Source organism: Malus sylvestris, chromosome 7 (assembly GCF_916048215.2).
Source record: "Malus sylvestris chromosome 7, drMalSylv7.2, whole genome shotgun sequence".
NCBI lineage: Eukaryota > Viridiplantae > Streptophyta > Magnoliopsida > Rosales > Rosaceae > Malus > Malus sylvestris.
The window spans coordinates 31,610,126-31,627,020 of record NC_062266.1 but is presented as its reverse complement, the minus strand read 5'-3'; the positions used below and the strand labels follow the sequence as shown (position 1 = coordinate 31,627,020).

The 16,895-nt window shown below is 38.5% G+C and overlaps 2 protein-coding genes and 1 pseudogene across 3 annotated transcripts; 2 read left to right on the top strand and 1 right to left on the bottom strand.

Moving 5' to 3' along the window:
- Nucleotides 1–1,424: 1,424 nt before the first annotated feature.
- Nucleotides 1,425–2,943, bottom strand: LOC126627980 (MYB-like transcription factor ODO1). The gene is made up of 2 exons (XM_050297559.1): nucleotides 2,662–2,943; nucleotides 1,425–2,409 (listed from the first exon to the last, which is right to left on the bottom strand). Exons 1-2 carry the CDS (start codon nucleotides 2,922–2,924, stop codon nucleotides 1,833–1,835), a joined length of 840 nt encoding a protein of 279 aa, XP_050153516.1. The 5' UTR covers nucleotides 2,925–2,943; the 3' UTR covers nucleotides 1,425–1,832.
- An 8,930-nt stretch (nucleotides 2,944–11,873) lies between these two features.
- LOC126630681 (UMP-CMP kinase-like) lies at nucleotides 11,874–14,336 on the top strand. Of its 2 annotated transcripts, XM_050300833.1 has the most exons (9): nucleotides 11,876–12,099; nucleotides 12,210–12,269; nucleotides 12,383–12,416; nucleotides 12,505–12,622; nucleotides 12,719–12,875; nucleotides 13,122–13,202; nucleotides 13,282–13,389; nucleotides 13,644–13,708; nucleotides 13,969–14,336. In XM_050300833.1, exons 1-9 carry the CDS (start codon nucleotides 12,034–12,036, stop codon nucleotides 13,973–13,975), a joined length of 696 nt encoding a protein of 231 aa, XP_050156790.1. In that variant the 5' UTR covers nucleotides 11,876–12,033; the 3' UTR covers nucleotides 13,976–14,336. The 2 variants fall into 2 exon arrangements, with proteins under 2 accessions (XP_050156791.1, XP_050156790.1); XM_050300834.1 differs by lacking the exon at nucleotides 13,282–13,389 and having other exon boundaries at nucleotides 11,874–12,099.
- Nucleotides 14,337–14,465: 129 nt separating this feature from the next.
- Nucleotides 14,466–16,319, top strand: LOC126630281 (pentatricopeptide repeat-containing protein At4g25270, chloroplastic-like; annotated as a pseudogene).
- Nucleotides 16,320–16,895: the final 576 nt, after the last annotated feature.

Here is a 16,895-nt window from a genome sequence, read left to right as displayed (position 1 = left end):
TCATTTGGTATAGGCTGTAGCTGCCTCATTATTTTGGATTTGGTGGGATATGCCATAATTTGGTGTTTATAAAACCCAAAAGTAAACCCGTTTCATGAGTTGATTTTTATTATTTCACACAATTTCTTCGTTATTGTCATATACAATCATACAAAATACCCACCATTTGAGGGGTCGACCCTCTTCTTTCTTTTGTTTGTTTTATTCTTAAAAAAGAAAAAGTAATGTTCTAATTAACATGTAATTGATCGATAGAAGAGTTAAAAATGAAGAATATCTTGTGTTCCATGCCTACCAAATGGTCGAAAAACAACAAAAAATAGGTTGAGAATGAAATATTACTCAACAAAATAGTTAGGGGATAGGTACATTAAAATAGGAAAAAAAATCAATTGAAAGTAGGCCTTTACTTTTCTGATAAAGAAATCCCACCTTTATTTTGGAGTTGGCCACTCATTGAGGGGTTTCTTGTGTTTAATTAGGGTATATCATCCTCACATTATTATCATTCTTCTCATTATCATTGTTCTAAAAAGCGGCTTAGGCACTCGGCGGAGATCAGGTGCCTCGATTAGGACCTAGGCATTTAGTAAATCAGTGAAGTCTTTAGGCAGTCCAATTTTTTTTATTTTTTTTAGGTTAAGGGTTTGAACATAATATTCAAACTCTAGACTTTCTTTCTTGTAAAATAACTCTTACTACATATTTCATTTTATGTATTCAAGCAATTGTAGTCACTTATTTATATCTTTTTGTTGTTATTTATTGTAAATTTAATTAAAATTTAAAAACCCGTCTAGGCCCTTAGATGCTAAGCCTTTGCCCGCCACTTGATTAGCACCTAGCAATTTTTAAAACTTTGCCCGTTATACGTTGCCTTTGGCTTGGTTATTATCTCACCTTAGAATTTATAAGAATTGGGGACCAAATTCCCATTTTAGAGTTATATACACAACTTGGTGACAAAATAATAGAAGGGTAGGGTACAAGATATTAGTTGGATCAACCACGATTCTCTTCACCTTATCTTCTCACATTTTTATATGAAAAATAATATTAACTGTACCAAAAAGTTACATATAAATCATTTTTATTTTTGCTTTTCTTTTTGTCAAATTGTGGGGTTACAAAAAATATCCACAACGGGTTGATAACCATTCAACAATAAGTGTCAACTAATAACTGCATAATACAAATACACATTGTATAGCTTCGCATTTTTAACATTCGTGTGAGTCAAATTTATGACTTTTAACTTAATGAAGACCGAATATCATTCGACAATTAGATCGTTCTAATTTATTTTTCAATTGATATGGTAGCTTTTGTTTGACATACTACGAAGTACAAACCACAAAAAGTGAATGGCTTTGTAGCAAAAGGACACTCTACCAACCCACCCATATTTGGATGGAATTGGCTAATTGTAGTGTTCAAAAGTTCTCTACATTTTTGAATTACACAAGTTCCACTAATTATAATGTTAGTGGGAATTAAAAAACGCTTAAGACAATAACCTAATTTCTTAACAAGTTGGTTTTCTTCGTTTCCATGGCCTCATCGTTTATAAGATAGAATAAAAACAGATCAGTCACCATAGCAAGCAGTCACTTTTTTGTTACTTTGGCTATGTACTGAAAATATAAAATATGTCCACGTGTATTAATTCATACAAAGGAAAATGATTTTCATACGTTCATTTTTTTTTTCTTTCACACATGTTTATTTTTGTTCTTTGTTTTCCCTTGATTTGTTCGATCCAAATGCCACAAATCAACGTAGTGTGAAAAAAGAAAAAAAATGATGTATGAAAATCACGCCCCTTCAGACAATCAAAGCTCAAAATCTTGAACTCCAAAATCCTTACAGTCCATGAACCATGCTAAGCTATTCTCCTCCGTTGGATTATCAGCTGAGCCGTCTTCTGACGAGGTCGAAAAGTCCCATGTTAAATCCTCGAGAAATGTATCGGATAATATGAAACTCAACAATGGGTCATCTTCCTCACTGTAATTAGGGTTTGGCTCAGCTGACTGAGACTCATTGCTTGGGGAATTTTCACTTGCAGAGCCACCGCCATCACTGTTGCTAGAGATTTCATGTTCTGGGATATTCATATTCCTCGGAATATTCATGTCTAAGCCTGCAGGTTGATTGCTTGCTTCACTGTTGCTATAGACTTCATGTTCTGGGATATCCATATTCTGCGGAATATTCACGTCTGAGCCTGCAGGTTGATTGCTTGCTTCACAAGGCATTTCTTCTGGGGTGATGGCCTGTTTGTGTAGAGGCTCATGAGTAATTGGATCAATCCCCATCTTGATAAGCTTTTTCTTGATGTGTGTATTCCAATGGTTCTTGATCTCATTGTCAGTTCTTCCAGGCAATCTTGCTGCAATTTTAGACCACCTACACAAAATCATAGTTCAGAATTGTGCTAAGACATTTAGACATAAGCATATTTAGGTTAGATCAGTCGACTATAGCAGTATGCTCGGACGTGAACATTTAAATTTAACTTTCTGTAAATTACAATAGTTTATAATATCGTCGTCGTGTTTAAAAATGAAGTTTAGAAATAAATTCACCAATGAGGAATTGAATGTGCATGCTATCAGAAAAGTTTTGCATTAAGGTAGAAGTTTAGAAAGACAGAAGAACCTGTTGCCAAGGCGGGCATGGAGGTCAATAACAAGTTGTTCTTCAGCATCATTAAGGAGGCCTCTTTTCAAGTCGGGGCGGAGGTAATTAGTCCACCGGAGGCGGCAGCTCTTGCCGCAGCGACGGAGGCCAGCGAGCTTGGGGACAGCCCGCCAACAACATTGGCCATGCGTGAGGAGAAAATTCACCAGTTTCTTATCCTCCTCGGCAGTCCATGGCCCTTTCTTCACTCCAAGCTTGTCACAACAAGGTTGCCTGCCCATCACTTTGTCACTAGGCAACTTCCTAAGCCAAAGCCCCACTCCACCCACCTTTATATACTAGTGTGGTGACTGCCATGCTTTTAGGGAAAATTAGAAGAAAAAAAAGGAAAAACAAAAAATGTGGTTGTCTCACGCTTGACTTGTATGCGTGTATGCCACAACTGAATATTGGACCACAAATTAAAAGTGATACGATGGTTACCATGGAATTTAGCAATTTTTGGCAAATATTTTGTATATATCCAGGTAATATATCTACTATCTTATAGCATCAATTGTAGGTACCAACTTAAAAAATCCTGTTTCTTGTAGCATCAACCGTCTTTTTCTCTCATGCATGGGGCGAAAGAGATTCTACTTCATAATAGAAAATGTATTAGTGCTGAATGAGACATTTAGGGATATACTCAGTTATACTCATGGTCTAAAATATCCATAATATCCCGATATTTCAATCGAAATTTCCGTGTTTTCGGACTACCGATATTTCCGATAACATCGATATTTTAGACCTTGCTAAGTTACTCATGTATCTTACCATGCAATGTATAAAGTGTAAAATATTGTACTAATTCATTATATATAAATGATTATGACGTGTTTAAAGTTCTTTCATTAATTATTACATATTTTCTACACTCACAATGTTTTCCAGCTCGCTATATAATCAACTTAAATCAGTTATATCTATCATGCAATGCATTTCCTTCCAATTTTTTGTGATAAACTAATAGATAATTGACTAAATAAACATCATGCAAAGTTTCAATAAAAATTTCCAAGTTTTTTCTTACAATTTTCGTGGTTTTTATTCAATTTTTATTGATATTGATAATATCCTGATATTTCCATCAAAATTTCTGTGTTTTTGGACTACCGATATTTCCGATATCATCGATATTTTATACCTTGGTTATACTCAAAATTTTCTTACGCAGCAAAAACGTATCTACTTTTAGACAAAAGCCAACTCCAGCCTAATGCAAGTATTTGAACCAATACGAAAATTCTTATTTATACCCTTGGAGAGAGTCACAATAAAAAAAATTCTTACTAAGAGATTTTTCAGTGTGACCGGCACACGAGGTGATACATAACGTGTCACTATACAAATGATGGGATATGTGTGTTATAACTTTAACAAAAAAAAAAAAATTTCCCACCACTTATATAAAAATACGTGATTTACCGCCCGTGTTCTCGTCACTAAATTTTTTTTATCCTACCCTTGCACGCACGGGTATTGGTCATGTCCATCATTTCATGTTTGACATATTTCCCTACCTTTGTTTTTGAAGAATGCATATGCCAACCTACTTTTTTACCTCTTGCCATCATCAACCAAGAAACAAGTAAAGAAACCCTTTTTCCATGTGCAATATTTCTGCACAAAGGGAGTGTTATCCACACTTTTCGTGAGCATGCACCGTCACATAAGAATTGAAGAGTATACAAATAGAAAGAAAGTCCTTTTGTGGTTCCTAATATAAATAAATTAAAAGTGTGTATGTGTGTATATTTTAAAAAAAAATAATATATTAAGAATGTATAGGAAAAAAACATATTTAATTAGTGAAACTTTGGTCCCAATAGCGCAACAAGAAGGTCCTTTCCAAGGTATCATTCCAGTTGCATTGTGACTTGTGAGGATAAGTTCATGACAAGAAAATGACTTTGCAATTGCATGCCTGATAACCCTAATTAGTCCAAAGATTATGTTGTAATTGTACACAATATAAACGTTTATCAACAGACTTAAGCTTAGTCACCATGGCTAAAATAGTTTAGTCCTTCATATTTTAATGTAGTTCAACAAAAACAACAACAACAAAGTTTTGTCTTGCTAAATTGAGTCGGCTATATATATGAATTCTAAATTATTACTGCACTATATTGTCTGTTAAGTTTTCCGTTAACTCCAAATACTTTATTTCTTTTCATGAAGTATCTTTGCAAATCTTCCTAAATTTTTCTCTTTGTTTTTTTTCTCTGTCTTTGCCTCGTGCTTTAATGTAAATTATTGCTTGAATTAAACAATTATGAGGATAAAGTAAATCTAGTGACGCGTGAGTGCACTTGCTTGGTGGAAGGGAATAAACAGAAAGTGCACATGGGACCTGAAATTGATTGATCTATCTATTTCCATTCGATTTTATTCCACTGTCCTTCTTGGTTCTGGAGTCTTCCATTGCAAATGGTTCAACCAATCACAAAGCTACACCTAAGCATTTCCACAGTTTCCTTTCCATTATCTTTTCTTTTCAATTTTATACTCCAATTTCTATGCCTTTTCACAGTCACCCTAGTCTCACTCTTACTTAAGCACTCCATCACCCATATCGTCAGCACCACTAACCCTAGGATCTATCCCTTATAAAATTGTAAACTTCTTAGCCAAAATGGTTTATGAGATTGTCATAACTCCTCACTTTAGTCATCGGGATTTAAAATCGATTGACATGGTCAATGTGATAGTCCACCAGCAATCATTTGGTCATTATGTGAAAAATCTCTGTTATATTGAAGGAATTTTTGTCATATCAACCCCTCTCATTGAACTGGTGATTTTTTCAATTTAATAGAGATTTTTCATAAATGAGCAAACAATAGACCGTGGACAATCTTAAAGATCACTTCTATCGATTTTAAATATTAGGAACCAAAGTGAAGAGTTATTGTTGATCATGAGTCAATATTAGGAAAAAAGGAATGTAAATAATAGGAGTCCTTTTTTAAGTAGGTTTGTATTAAAGCTTTTGTTTCCTTGTGGAACTTAGATTGTACATGTATATATTTCAGAACAAGTAATACAAGAAAACATTCAATAAAAGTTCTATTTGGTATCAAGAGCAGGCCGAAACCCTAGTGCGTTCCGCTGTGCGTGAGTGCCTGCGTTTTTTTTTTCTGCAGAAAACAGTGTGGGCCGTGAGTGTTTTTTTGGTTGTGTGTGAGCCGACTTCTCTGCACAGTTTTTTTGTCTGTGTGGTGTGGTTGCGTGTACGTAGTATCGTGTTGGTTTTGTGTTGATTTGGTGATTTGGTGAGCAACACCGAATGGACTCAGGAGGCAGTGGCGTGATGCGGTTAGAGGGCAGTAACTCAACCAATAATCAAGTCGTGAATCCTATCGTTATTCAGAGTGATGCGTCTGCTGTACCCAATACCGTGAAGTTAAATGGATCAAATTATCCTCTTTGGTCCAAGGTTTTGGAGATGCACATCGCTGGACGCGGTAGGAAGGGCTTTGTGACTGGGAGTACCAAGGAGCCTGCTGAGACTAGTGCTGAGTATGAGACGTGGGAGACAGGGAATGCAATAGTAAAAGGGTGGTTGATCAACTCCATGGAACCTACTATTATGGGTTTTTTCATTCACCTACGTACTGCTAAAGAAGTGTGGGAAGAGGTAGCTCGGACCTACTATGATGGGTCAGATATTTCTCAGATTTATGAATTAAAGGTTAAATCGTTCAGACTCCGTCAAGAGGGTCGGCCAGTTGGTGTGTATTATGTTGATCTCAAGTCCGTTTGGCAGGAGTTAGATCAGCGGAGACCAATCCAGATGGTATGTGCGGTGGATCTCAAGACGTTTCGAGAAGAAATTCAGATTGATCGTGTGTACGCTTTTTTGGCGGGATTGGATGATGTGTTTGATAAAGTGCGTAGTGATATTTTACGTACTCAACCTTTACCTTCTGTTGATGAGGTGTTTTCTGTTGTTCGACGTGAAGCTCAACGACATGCTACCATGATGGGTGGAAGTAACAATCAAGGAGGGTTGCCGTCCATGGCAATGATCTATCGGCCAGCTGGTACAAATCGTTCTAGTAATTCCTCTAATCAATCTTTAAATTATCGTCCCTTCAACCGAGAAAATAAGGATGATTTGAAGTGTAATTTCTGTGGACAAACCCGTCATACTGGGGATACATGCTTTGCTAAGCATGGGGTGCCTGATTGGTTCCCAAAGTTAAAGAAAAAATTGCGTGCCAAGGAGCGTGGAGCAGCCGGGTCCAGTGGAGGCCGTGCCTCCCTTGCTGCGGCTACACCCACTGTTCAGGAAGCCGTGCCTAGCCCCAGTGACTCTGGTCAGAATTTGTTGACTCGTACTCAGGGTGCCTCGTCGTCCGACACAGGTACCATGGGACATGTTTTCTTAGCCTCCGAGAAATAGCACCATACAGGTTGGATTCTGGACTCTGGGGCAACGGATCATATGACATATGATAAAAATATGTTTCAATACATGACTACATCTCACAGGAAAAATATATCAACTGCCAATGGTACTTTGGCACCCGTGTGTGGTGCCGGCACTGTGCATCTCACCCCGTCACTTCCCTTACATCATTGCTTGCTTGTTCCGTCTTTATCCCATCACCTATTATCCATACCACAGGTTACTGAACAATTGGATTGTGTTGTTCTAATGTATCCGTCTTTTTGTCTACTCCAGGATATTCAGACCAAGGAGATAATTGGGCGTGGCACTAAGAGAGAGGGGTTGTACTACGTGGACGACGTCGTTTCTGGAAGAGCAAATGCAGTTCGCGCGTCCCGGTCTAGTAATTTACAAGCAGTGTGGTTGTTGCATCGTCGGTTAGGCCATGCATCTTTTGGGTATTTAAGGCATATGTTACCTAGTTTATTTAGTGGAATAAATGAATCAGACTTACATTGTGAAGTATGTATTCTTGCTAAAAGCCATCGTGCTTCTTTTCCGCCTAGTATGAATAAAAGAGCTTTACCGTTTGAACTTGTGCACTCTGATGTTTAGGGACCATCTCCGGTTGTTACTTCTTCTGGGATTAAGTGGTTTGTTACGTTTGTTGATGATTGCACTCGTATGACGTGGCTATATGTGTTAAAAAATAAGAGTGATGTTGGTATGGTATTTCAGAATTTTTCTCAAATGCTTCGGACCCAATACTTCTGTGTGATTAAAGTTCTTCGTTCTGATAATGGTGGTGAATATATTAATCGTGAGTTGTCAGAGTTTCTTGGTGATCAAGGCATTCTCCATGAAACAACCTGCCCCTATACTCCACAGCAAAATGGGGTGGCTGAACGGAAAAATCGCCATATCTTAGAAACGGCACGTGCACTACTTCTGGGTGCTTCTGTTCCTAAGGTTTTTTGGCCTGAAGCTGTTACTTATGCCGTCTACGTGATTAATCGTATGCCCTCTCGGGTGGTTAATTTTCAAACTCCTTTTCAAGTCCTCACTCAACATGTTCCTGTGGTGTCTTCTCATACTCTCCAACCCCGGGTCTTTGGGTGTGTGGCGTATGTGCATATTCAGAAAATTCATCGCACTAAGTGGGATCCGTGTGCACTTCGTTGTGTGTTTGTTGGTTTCTCCTCTCACCAAAAAGGATATAAATGTTATCATCCTGCGACTCGTCATATGTATGTTACCATGGATGTGACATTCTCTGAATCAGAGTATTTTTATGCTCCCGTATCTTCATCTTCAGATCACCAGGGGGAGAGCTCTAGTGATGATCTGAAATGGTTGGACTTGGAAGGAATCCATGTGGTTGATGCCGTGCATAATGGGGCAGTGATCATACATGCCGAGAGTGATAAATCTGCAATTGTTGCCGAAAGCAGCATGCAGTCAGGACCGGTTCCAGATGAGAGTGATCCCGAGAGTGATAAATCTCCAACAGTTGTCGAGAGCAGCCTGCAGACTGTTGCCGAGAGTAGCATGCAGTCAGGACAGGTTGTTGACGAGCCTACTAATGTACCCCCCTCTCTTTCTAGCTCCACAATGCTGCCCAATGAATCTTCTCTGGATATACCTGAGGTAAGTATTGTGGATGATTATGTTACTAATACAAGTAATGATGTAAATACATATAAGCTGCCACCGAGACAAAATCGGGGTGTGCCACCTAACAGGTTTTCTCCGGAAGGCAAGGTGAAGTATCCAATAGCCAACTATGTCTCATGCAATGGTCTTGCACCAGAGCGCAAGACTTTGGTGGACAATATGGAGGCTACTCGAGTACCAACCCGTGTGGAGGAGGCTCTAAAGGATCAAAAATGGGCAAACGCAATGGATGAAGAAATGTTGGCGCTACAGAAGAATAATACCTGGGAGGTGACGTCTTTACCAGAGAAAAAAAAAACAGTTGGCTGTCGCTGGGTGTTCACTGTCAAATACAAAGCCGATGGATCAATCGACAGGTACAAAGCAAGGTTGGTAACTAAAGGATACACCCAAACATATGGTGTAGATTATCAAGAAACGTTCTCTCCGGTTGCCAAGATGAATACGGTACGAGTTATGATATCTTTAGCTGCTAATATGAACTGGCCATTAAAACAGTTTGATGTGAAAAATGCCTTTCTTCATGGGAACTTGAAAGAAGAAGTATATATGGATTTTCCTCCTGGGTACAGTGCTGGTAGAAGTACCGGAGTATGTCGGTTGCGTAAGTCTCTTTATGGGCTTAAGCAATCGCCTCGTGCATGGTTTGATAGGTTTACTCAAGTTATGAAAAAGATTGGGTATTACCAAAGTCATTCTGATCATACATTGTTTGTCAAACGGAGACAGGAAAAAGTGACGGCCTTAATCATCTATGTAGATGACATGATTATTACTGGGGATGATTGTGATGAGATTTCAAGGCTGCAGAGAAATCTTGCGGCTGAGTTTGAAATGAAGAACCTAGGGGATTTGAAGTATTTTCTTGGAGTTGAAGTTGCTCGATCTTCGAAAGGTATTTTCTTGTCACAACGTAAGTATGTTTTGGATTTGTTAAAAGAAACTGGTATGCTGGGATGTAAGCCAGTTGATACTCCTATTGTTGAAAAACATCATCTATGTTTGGATCCGAATCAGAAATCGGTTGATAAGGGGAGATATCAGAGACTTGTAGGGAGACTAATTTATTTGGCTCATACACGACCAAATATTGCCTATGCAGTAAGTGTAGTAAGTCAATTTATGCATTCACCGAGTGAAGATCATATGGCTGCTGTTATGCGTATCTTAGCTTATTTAAAGTCTGCACCTGGAAAATGAGTTCTCTATCGGAAGCATGGACATTTGAGGATTGAGGGGTTCACGGATGCTGATTGGGCAGGAAGTGTAGGTGACAGACGGTCTACTTCGGGATATTTTACTTTTGTAGGAGGCAATTTGGTCACATGGAGAAGTAAAAAACAGAAGGTAGTGTCAAGATCCTCAGCTGAGGCCGAGTTTCGAGGGATGGCTCACGGCATTTGTGAGCTTCTCTGGCTTCGAAAACTTCTTGAGGGGCTTGGGTTCAAGCCAAAGGAGACCATGAGACTATACTGTGATAATAAGTCAGCGAGAGATATAGCTGATAATCGGGTACAGCATGATAGAACAAAACATGTGGAAGTTGATCGACATTTTATTAAAGAGAAACTTGAAAGGAAGATTGTATCGATCCCGTTTGTGAGTTCAGATGAGCAACTTGCAGATGTTCTAACTCATGCAGTATGTAGTCGAGAGTTTGATGACTCACTTGTCAAGTTGGGCATGTGTGATATCTATGCACCAACTTGAGGGGGAGTGTTGATCATGAGTCAATATTAGGAAAAAAGGAATGTAAATAATAGGAGTCCTTTTTTAAGTAGGTTTGTATTAAAGCTTTTGTTTCCTTGTGGAACTTAGATTGTACATGTATATATTTCAGAACAAGTAATACAAGAAAACATTCCGTAAAAGTTCTATTGTTATGACAATTTCAAAGGCTATTTTAGCTGGAAAAACCTATTTTTATACATGTGGTATTAGAAAAATGAATAAATGTTCTTAACCAGCTAAGCTACAATCTCTTTGCAAACAATAAGCATTTGAATACACAACTTTCGCATATCAAAACCCTTTTGTTATTGCTAAGATCCACAACTACTGATATCATTATCCAAATTAGTGATGTAATGCGTGAGTTCATCCATCGTCATTAAGCTAAAACTTAAACATAATTAACCTTCCAAAACTTCAAGTAGCTCACCTTTGTCCAATCAATTCAACAGGTGTGGTGTTCAATTTTTCAAAGATGTTGGTGGGTTGTGGTGGGGGGAGTTGTTTGCTCTCAAAATATTAATAAACTCGACATGAACTTTGAGTGTTTCGGCAGCAAACGATAACATCCCTTTTGTCTTTGGCCATGCAGTCCACAGTTTTCTTTCAAATCACCTCCTCGCGTGCAAAAAAGAAAATGTTAAACCCATCATTCACCAAAGCCGACATTATCTAAAATCTTAAATCAAATGAAAAGTTCCCAATTATCAAATCATTGTCGAGTGTTTTTGAGTTTGTTAACTTTTGATTTGCTTCGGAGTAGAGTTCGGTTTTGATTGACGGTATGATAATAATGTAATGGCCAAGTGAATTTTGTGTGTTGGCAACTATCTGGCTATTGATAAATTGTGAACTCCACGCATATTACCAATGAGATTAGTCTGTATGCGCGCGTACGATTAATTGATTCTAACCATTAATACATTTGTGAATCTCACGTGACCAATAGTTAGAATTAGCCTACACATGTGTGCCGCTAAATTTAGCTCATAGAAAGAGCTTGAATAACAACCTTCTCATTCTACTTTTTCGGTTCTATTTCTCATCCCGAGGAGGAAACAGACTTTATGAATCGTTTATTTTTCAAGTTATCTTTTAAACTTTTGCAAAAATTAACTAAATTCGAAATAACTGACAATTCTAACCATCAAACAATATTACAGAATGAAAAAAAGAACCGAGAATGTCCAACTGAGAACGTTGTTAGAGTCCCATAAAAAGAGTGCTTTGTAGGTATGATGATGAAGTTGATGAAGATGAGGATGATGAATTTTGGGCTTCTTTTTCTGATGGGTTGGGATTTTCCGCTAACCATTCATCTTGGAGCCCAATTGAAATATGAAATGGACTTGGTGGATTAAAGTTCTAACAGCCCATAAGCATTCGAATTCTGTTTCGTCTCCCTCTGAACGAAGATGGACCGACGTGCGGTGCACCCCCACCAGGAGGCAATGACGCAATCTACCTGTTCGACGTAATGCTTCGGTGAAAAACGTCAACCCAAAAAAGCTAAAACAATCGGAGCAACTCAACGCTACAGAGACATGTGGAGGCGCGCGGCTTCTCTTTCTCCTCTGGCTTCTCGCTCGAAACCCTCAAAACTTTGCCAGGTATATGCAACTCCACACTCTCCCTCAGCTCGCATTCAATCGCAATCACCAATTTACGATATTTTTATTCGTTTCCCGATGAAATGTTATTGATTACTGACCGACCGCAGGAAGCATGCACATTCAAGGTTTGGGAATCGTTTTCCTCGGAATCCGAGATTCCAACGCCGGTAAGGAAATTGTAGATTTAACCCAAGTTACGAATTGTTGAATGGGATCTTATGATGTAAGAAAGATGCAGTTTTTTTTATCATGTTTGATTTGATTATGTTGTTTGATGCAGTCAAGGGTTGCTCCGTATATAACTTTTGTGCTAGGTAAGATTTTGGGATGCTTATCTTATGTTTTTTTATGCATCTTTTCGGAAAGCCGTAGAGATTGTAACTGTGGTGCTCTGAATCTTAGGTGGTCCTGGTAGTGGAAAAGGTACTCAGTGTGCGAAGATGGTCGAGGCATTTGGGTTCACTCATGTCAGTGCAGGGGATCTGTTGAGGAGGGAGATAGCTTCCAATAGCGCATATGGGTAATAATTCTTCGTTCTCATTGTTTGTTTATGGTTAGCTTCTTTGTGCATTTCGTGGTCTTCTTAATTCAATTGCGGTTGGAATTATTATTTCAGCTCGGTGATTCTTGGTACAATTAGAGAAGGAAAAATTGTTCCTTCTCAAGTGACGGTCCAGCTCATTCAAAAGGAGATGGAATCAAGTGACAATGATAAGTTTCTCATTGATGGCTTCCCTCGAAGCGAGCAGAACCGCGAGGCATTTGAACGAATTGTAAGTTTCCTTCTATTCTTGTGAGCCAATATGGCAATGTTGACTCTGTTTAATGCTTCAGAAAATTCAAGTCTTGTTTGACCTTGCTGCCAGGATCAACTTAATCTTTAGCAGTTAAATATCTTAGTTTAAGTGTTTTCGAAAGAAAAGTTGCTAGATCATGTCATGCACATAAATGTGAAATCTACCGCAGTGTTTCACTTTCCACCAAATTATTCCTCATTCCTAGCTTCATCAAACTTGCAGATTGGCACAGAACCAAGTGTTGTGCTTTTCTTTGACTGTCCTGAACAGGAGATGGTGAAGCGAGTGCTAAATCGTAATCAGGTGCTTATGTGTTATGTTTTTCTATAGGGTTGGATTGTGTATGTGCCTGCATTTGTTTAATGTCTGATGCTTATTGCAGGGCCGAGTTGATGATAATATTGAAACAATAAAAAAACGTCTTGAAATATTTGACGAATTAAATTGGCCCGTTATCAATCACTATTCAAAAACGGGAAAACTTCACAAGGTAAACGGCACATTCACGGGTTGAATGCTTTTAGGTTCGTGGCATTTGATAGTTCGAGCTTCTTGCATGTCTGAAGTTTTCTAGCCTTGAGAAGCTGATCTCTGATAATTTCCCCTTCATCTTTTGTTCACATGTATATTTAATTGTTAATTACTTCTTCTTTGTGTCTTTCTTGTTGAGTTTGTTGCACACCATTTTGATTCGGGTCTAACTTATATTGCATGAAGTATAAATTGATAAGTTCATGTGTGCAGATCAATGCAGTGGGAACGGTGGATGACATATTTGAAAAAGTTCGGCCAATTTTTGCTGCGCTGAGGTACATTCTGTTATTCCCCATATCCTGTTTTCAGTGTTCATCGTCCTTGGTAATCCTCCATTTTCAATGTCCTTGATAATCCAGGTTCTGTACCCTTTTTACATTAGAAACTTATATATGACATGAAAACGTAGATTACAGCCTAAAAGAATTTTAATTTTGTGCAAGAAGTTAGCCTCTGCTCATATTTAAGGCTAACGAGGTTTTTTTTAGTTGGTATGAGGGGCCAATGAGTCAATAACTTGTTTTTCTTTCTGCAGCAAATGAGCGTTCGAGTAAAAGATAGCAGAGCTTTGCAAGATTTCATGCTTTCTTCTCTCTGGGAAAGATCACCAGAGGTTAGCCTGCTGTCCACAAGAGTCTCGACGAGTGGAAGTTTCGACTAAAAAAAGCATGGTGAAATCTAAATCAATTACTTATCAACTGGGTTAATTTTATCTGCCCCGGATATGTCACTTTGTCACTTTGATGGTTGCATGTACCCCGCTTTAGCCGGAAGGAAAACTATGCAGCAAGTGAAAAATGTATAACTGAGGTCTGGCCCATTTCATTACTGTTAATCCAAAAACTAATCTGATACTTAAGATGCATGTACTGTAGTACAGGAAAAGATTATAATTTTGTTGCATACCTGAGTTAAGTCAATCGGTCAGAGCAGTACTTAAATTTTAAAAATTTTTTTTTTCAAGTATTTGGTGTCATCTGCCCTGTTGGTGAAAAGCAGTGTACTCGCCCAGTAGATTATAGGCCCTTTTAAATTGAAAGTTTGCAAACAATATTTCAAAAATTGGTGACCACATTTCACTTGCTAAGCCTCCACACAGCAAAACTGAGCATCTGCTCTTCTTCCAAAAGCAAAAAGAACAAGAAGCAGAAACAACTTCACCAAAATCAGAACACCAAATCCCTCCTCATTTCCAACACCCCACATTATTTACCAAACCACCTGCCCAGACCAAGCTTCAAGCCCTCTACGCGGTCCTTAAGGACCTCAAAACATCCATTGACAAAGGAGTAAACATCGACACCCAAACCTTTGCTTCCCTTTGGAATATGCTAGCAGCTAGAAGCAATGGAGTATGGCTTCCGGGTTCATAAGCACTTTCCCAGAAGCCTTTTGCGTCGAAATGTAGGCCTCTAGCCGAAGCTGCTTAGACTTTATGTTGCAAGTAGGCTTATGGAGGAGGCTCACGAGGTGTTCGATGAAATGCCTTAGAGGGACGTGCTGGCTTTTGCATGGAATGCGCTTATCTCGGGTATGCGGAATTGGGTTTGTACGAGGATGCTATGGCGTTGTACTTTCAAATGGAGGAAGAGGGGATTGAACCAGACCGGTTCACGTTCCCTCAAGTTTTGAAGGCTTTTGGGGAATTGGGTTCATTCAGATTGGTGAGGCTGTGCATCGGCATGTTGTGCATTTGGGTTTGTTGAATGACAGGTTTGTGCTTAATGCACAGGTGGGCATGTATGCCAAATGTGGCGACATTGTGAAAGCTCGGAAAGTTTTTTATAAGCTTGCTAATCGGGACAAGGTTTCTTGGAACACAATGCTCACGAGTTACATGCGTGGCGGGCTTTTGCTGCAGGCACTGGACATCTTTCGCTAAATGTTTGATAAGGGGCACCAGCCGGATTCTATTTCTATATCTACAGTCCTCGCTGCGGTCCCATCATTGGAGCTCGTTGTTCAAATCCACAGATGGGTAGTTCGACATGGAGTTGAGTGGAACTTGTCCGTTGCCAATGCCTTGATTGCTGCATATTCCAAACATCACGAGCTGAATCGAGCACGATGGTTGTTTAGTCATATGCCGGAGAGGGATGTTGTAACATGGGATACAATCATTTCAGCTCATTCTAAAAGCCGGGAAGCCTTGCTGTATTTTGATCAGATGGAGAAGGACGGTGCTTTGCCAGACAATACCACATTTGTGTCAATCTTATCGGCTTGCGCCAATTTGGGTTTGGTGAAGGACGGCCAGAGACTATTTTCTGTCATGAAAAATAGATACAGAATTAATCCAATGATGGAACATTATGCTTGTATGGTGAATCTTTACGGAAGGCAGGCAGGCCGAAACAAAAAAGCTAAAGGGATCATAATGGAATGGAGTTCGATGCTGGTCCGGCTTTGTGGGGTGCATTGCTGTATGCTAGCTACCTTCACGGCAATGTGAGCATTGGGGAGGTTGCTGCAGAGGGTTTTCGATCTGGAGCTGGATAACGAGTGTAATTTCGAGCTTTTGATGAAGGTTTATGGCAATGTGGGTAGGTTGGAGGATGCAGAGAGAGTGAGATTGATGATGGTGGATAGAGGATTGGACTCATAGACCCACAAAATTTAGATCTTGTGGTTGTCTTGCCACTAATTTTAGCTGGCCCTTGAGTCCTTCTGGTTCAAAATTGATACAAAGTTGAAGGACCGCAGACAAGTGAATGTGGGTTACTCGTGGCTATAAAAACCCTACCTGTTCATCTTTTCTGTGTCTTCGTTGTGACAGAGAAGACACATGCAATTGCAAAAAGCTTCTGAAGAAATCTGATATCTAATATTACTTGTACATGTCCAACATAAGAGAAAAATAAACACATTCAATTCTTTTTCCCTTCACTTAGAATTTCTCTAGTGTTCAAGCAATTGTTATTTGTTCTGTAAAAAGATTAGATTCCCGCATGTTTGAAGTGCTTTTAAAATGGCTAAATTTTTTAGATAATTAAAAGCAATTTTTATAAGATTTGATTGAAAATGTTAAAACTCTTTATGAGTTATAAAAACATGTTGGATAAGTACTGGATGCTCTTAAGAAGCACTTAAGTTTTTATTTTTAAAAAAATTCATGCTTCTAATTAAAGAACTTTCAGTAAAAGCGTTTATAATTTACATTGTTTTTTTAAGTAACATTTATGGTTTTTATTATTAAGGACAAATGATCAAAACTTTATAAAGCCTATTATTCAGTTCTTAGGCTCCCAAACCTAAATCTCCACTACCACTATGCAATTTTCAATTAATTTGTGTTAATATAGAAAGATAGCACTGTTATGATTCAACATTTTTTAAAAGAAAATTATATCTTTTTCCACAGATACTTCTAGCTAGCTAGTCTTGTACTATTCTTTGCTTTCGGTCTCTATATCTTAAAAAGTCTTTGGATAGTTTGAAAGTGATTTAAAATAAGAGAACTTT

Bases quoted from the DNA above. Each gene is read 5' to 3' on its own strand.
- LOC126630681 (XM_050300833.1), top strand. From the start codon at position 12,034: ATGTGGAGGCGCGCGGCTTCTCTTTCTCCTCTGGCTTCTCGCTCGAAA. The intron at 12,417-12,504 runs GTAAGATTTTGG...TCTGAATCTTAG, and splicing joins GTATATAACTTTTGTGCTAG to GTGGTCCTGGTAGTGGAAAA. The intron at 12,876-13,121 runs GTAAGTTTCCTT...TCAAACTTGCAG, and splicing joins GCGAGGCATTTGAACGAATT to ATTGGCACAGAACCAAGTGT.
- LOC126627980 (XM_050297559.1), bottom strand. From the start codon at position 2,924: ATGGGCAGGCAACCTTGTTGTGACAAGCTTGGAGTGAAGAAAGGGCCA. The intron at 2,410-2,661 runs GTTCTTCTGTCT...GATTTTGTGTAG, and splicing joins CATGCCCGCCTTGGCAACAG to GTGGTCTAAAATTGCAGCAA.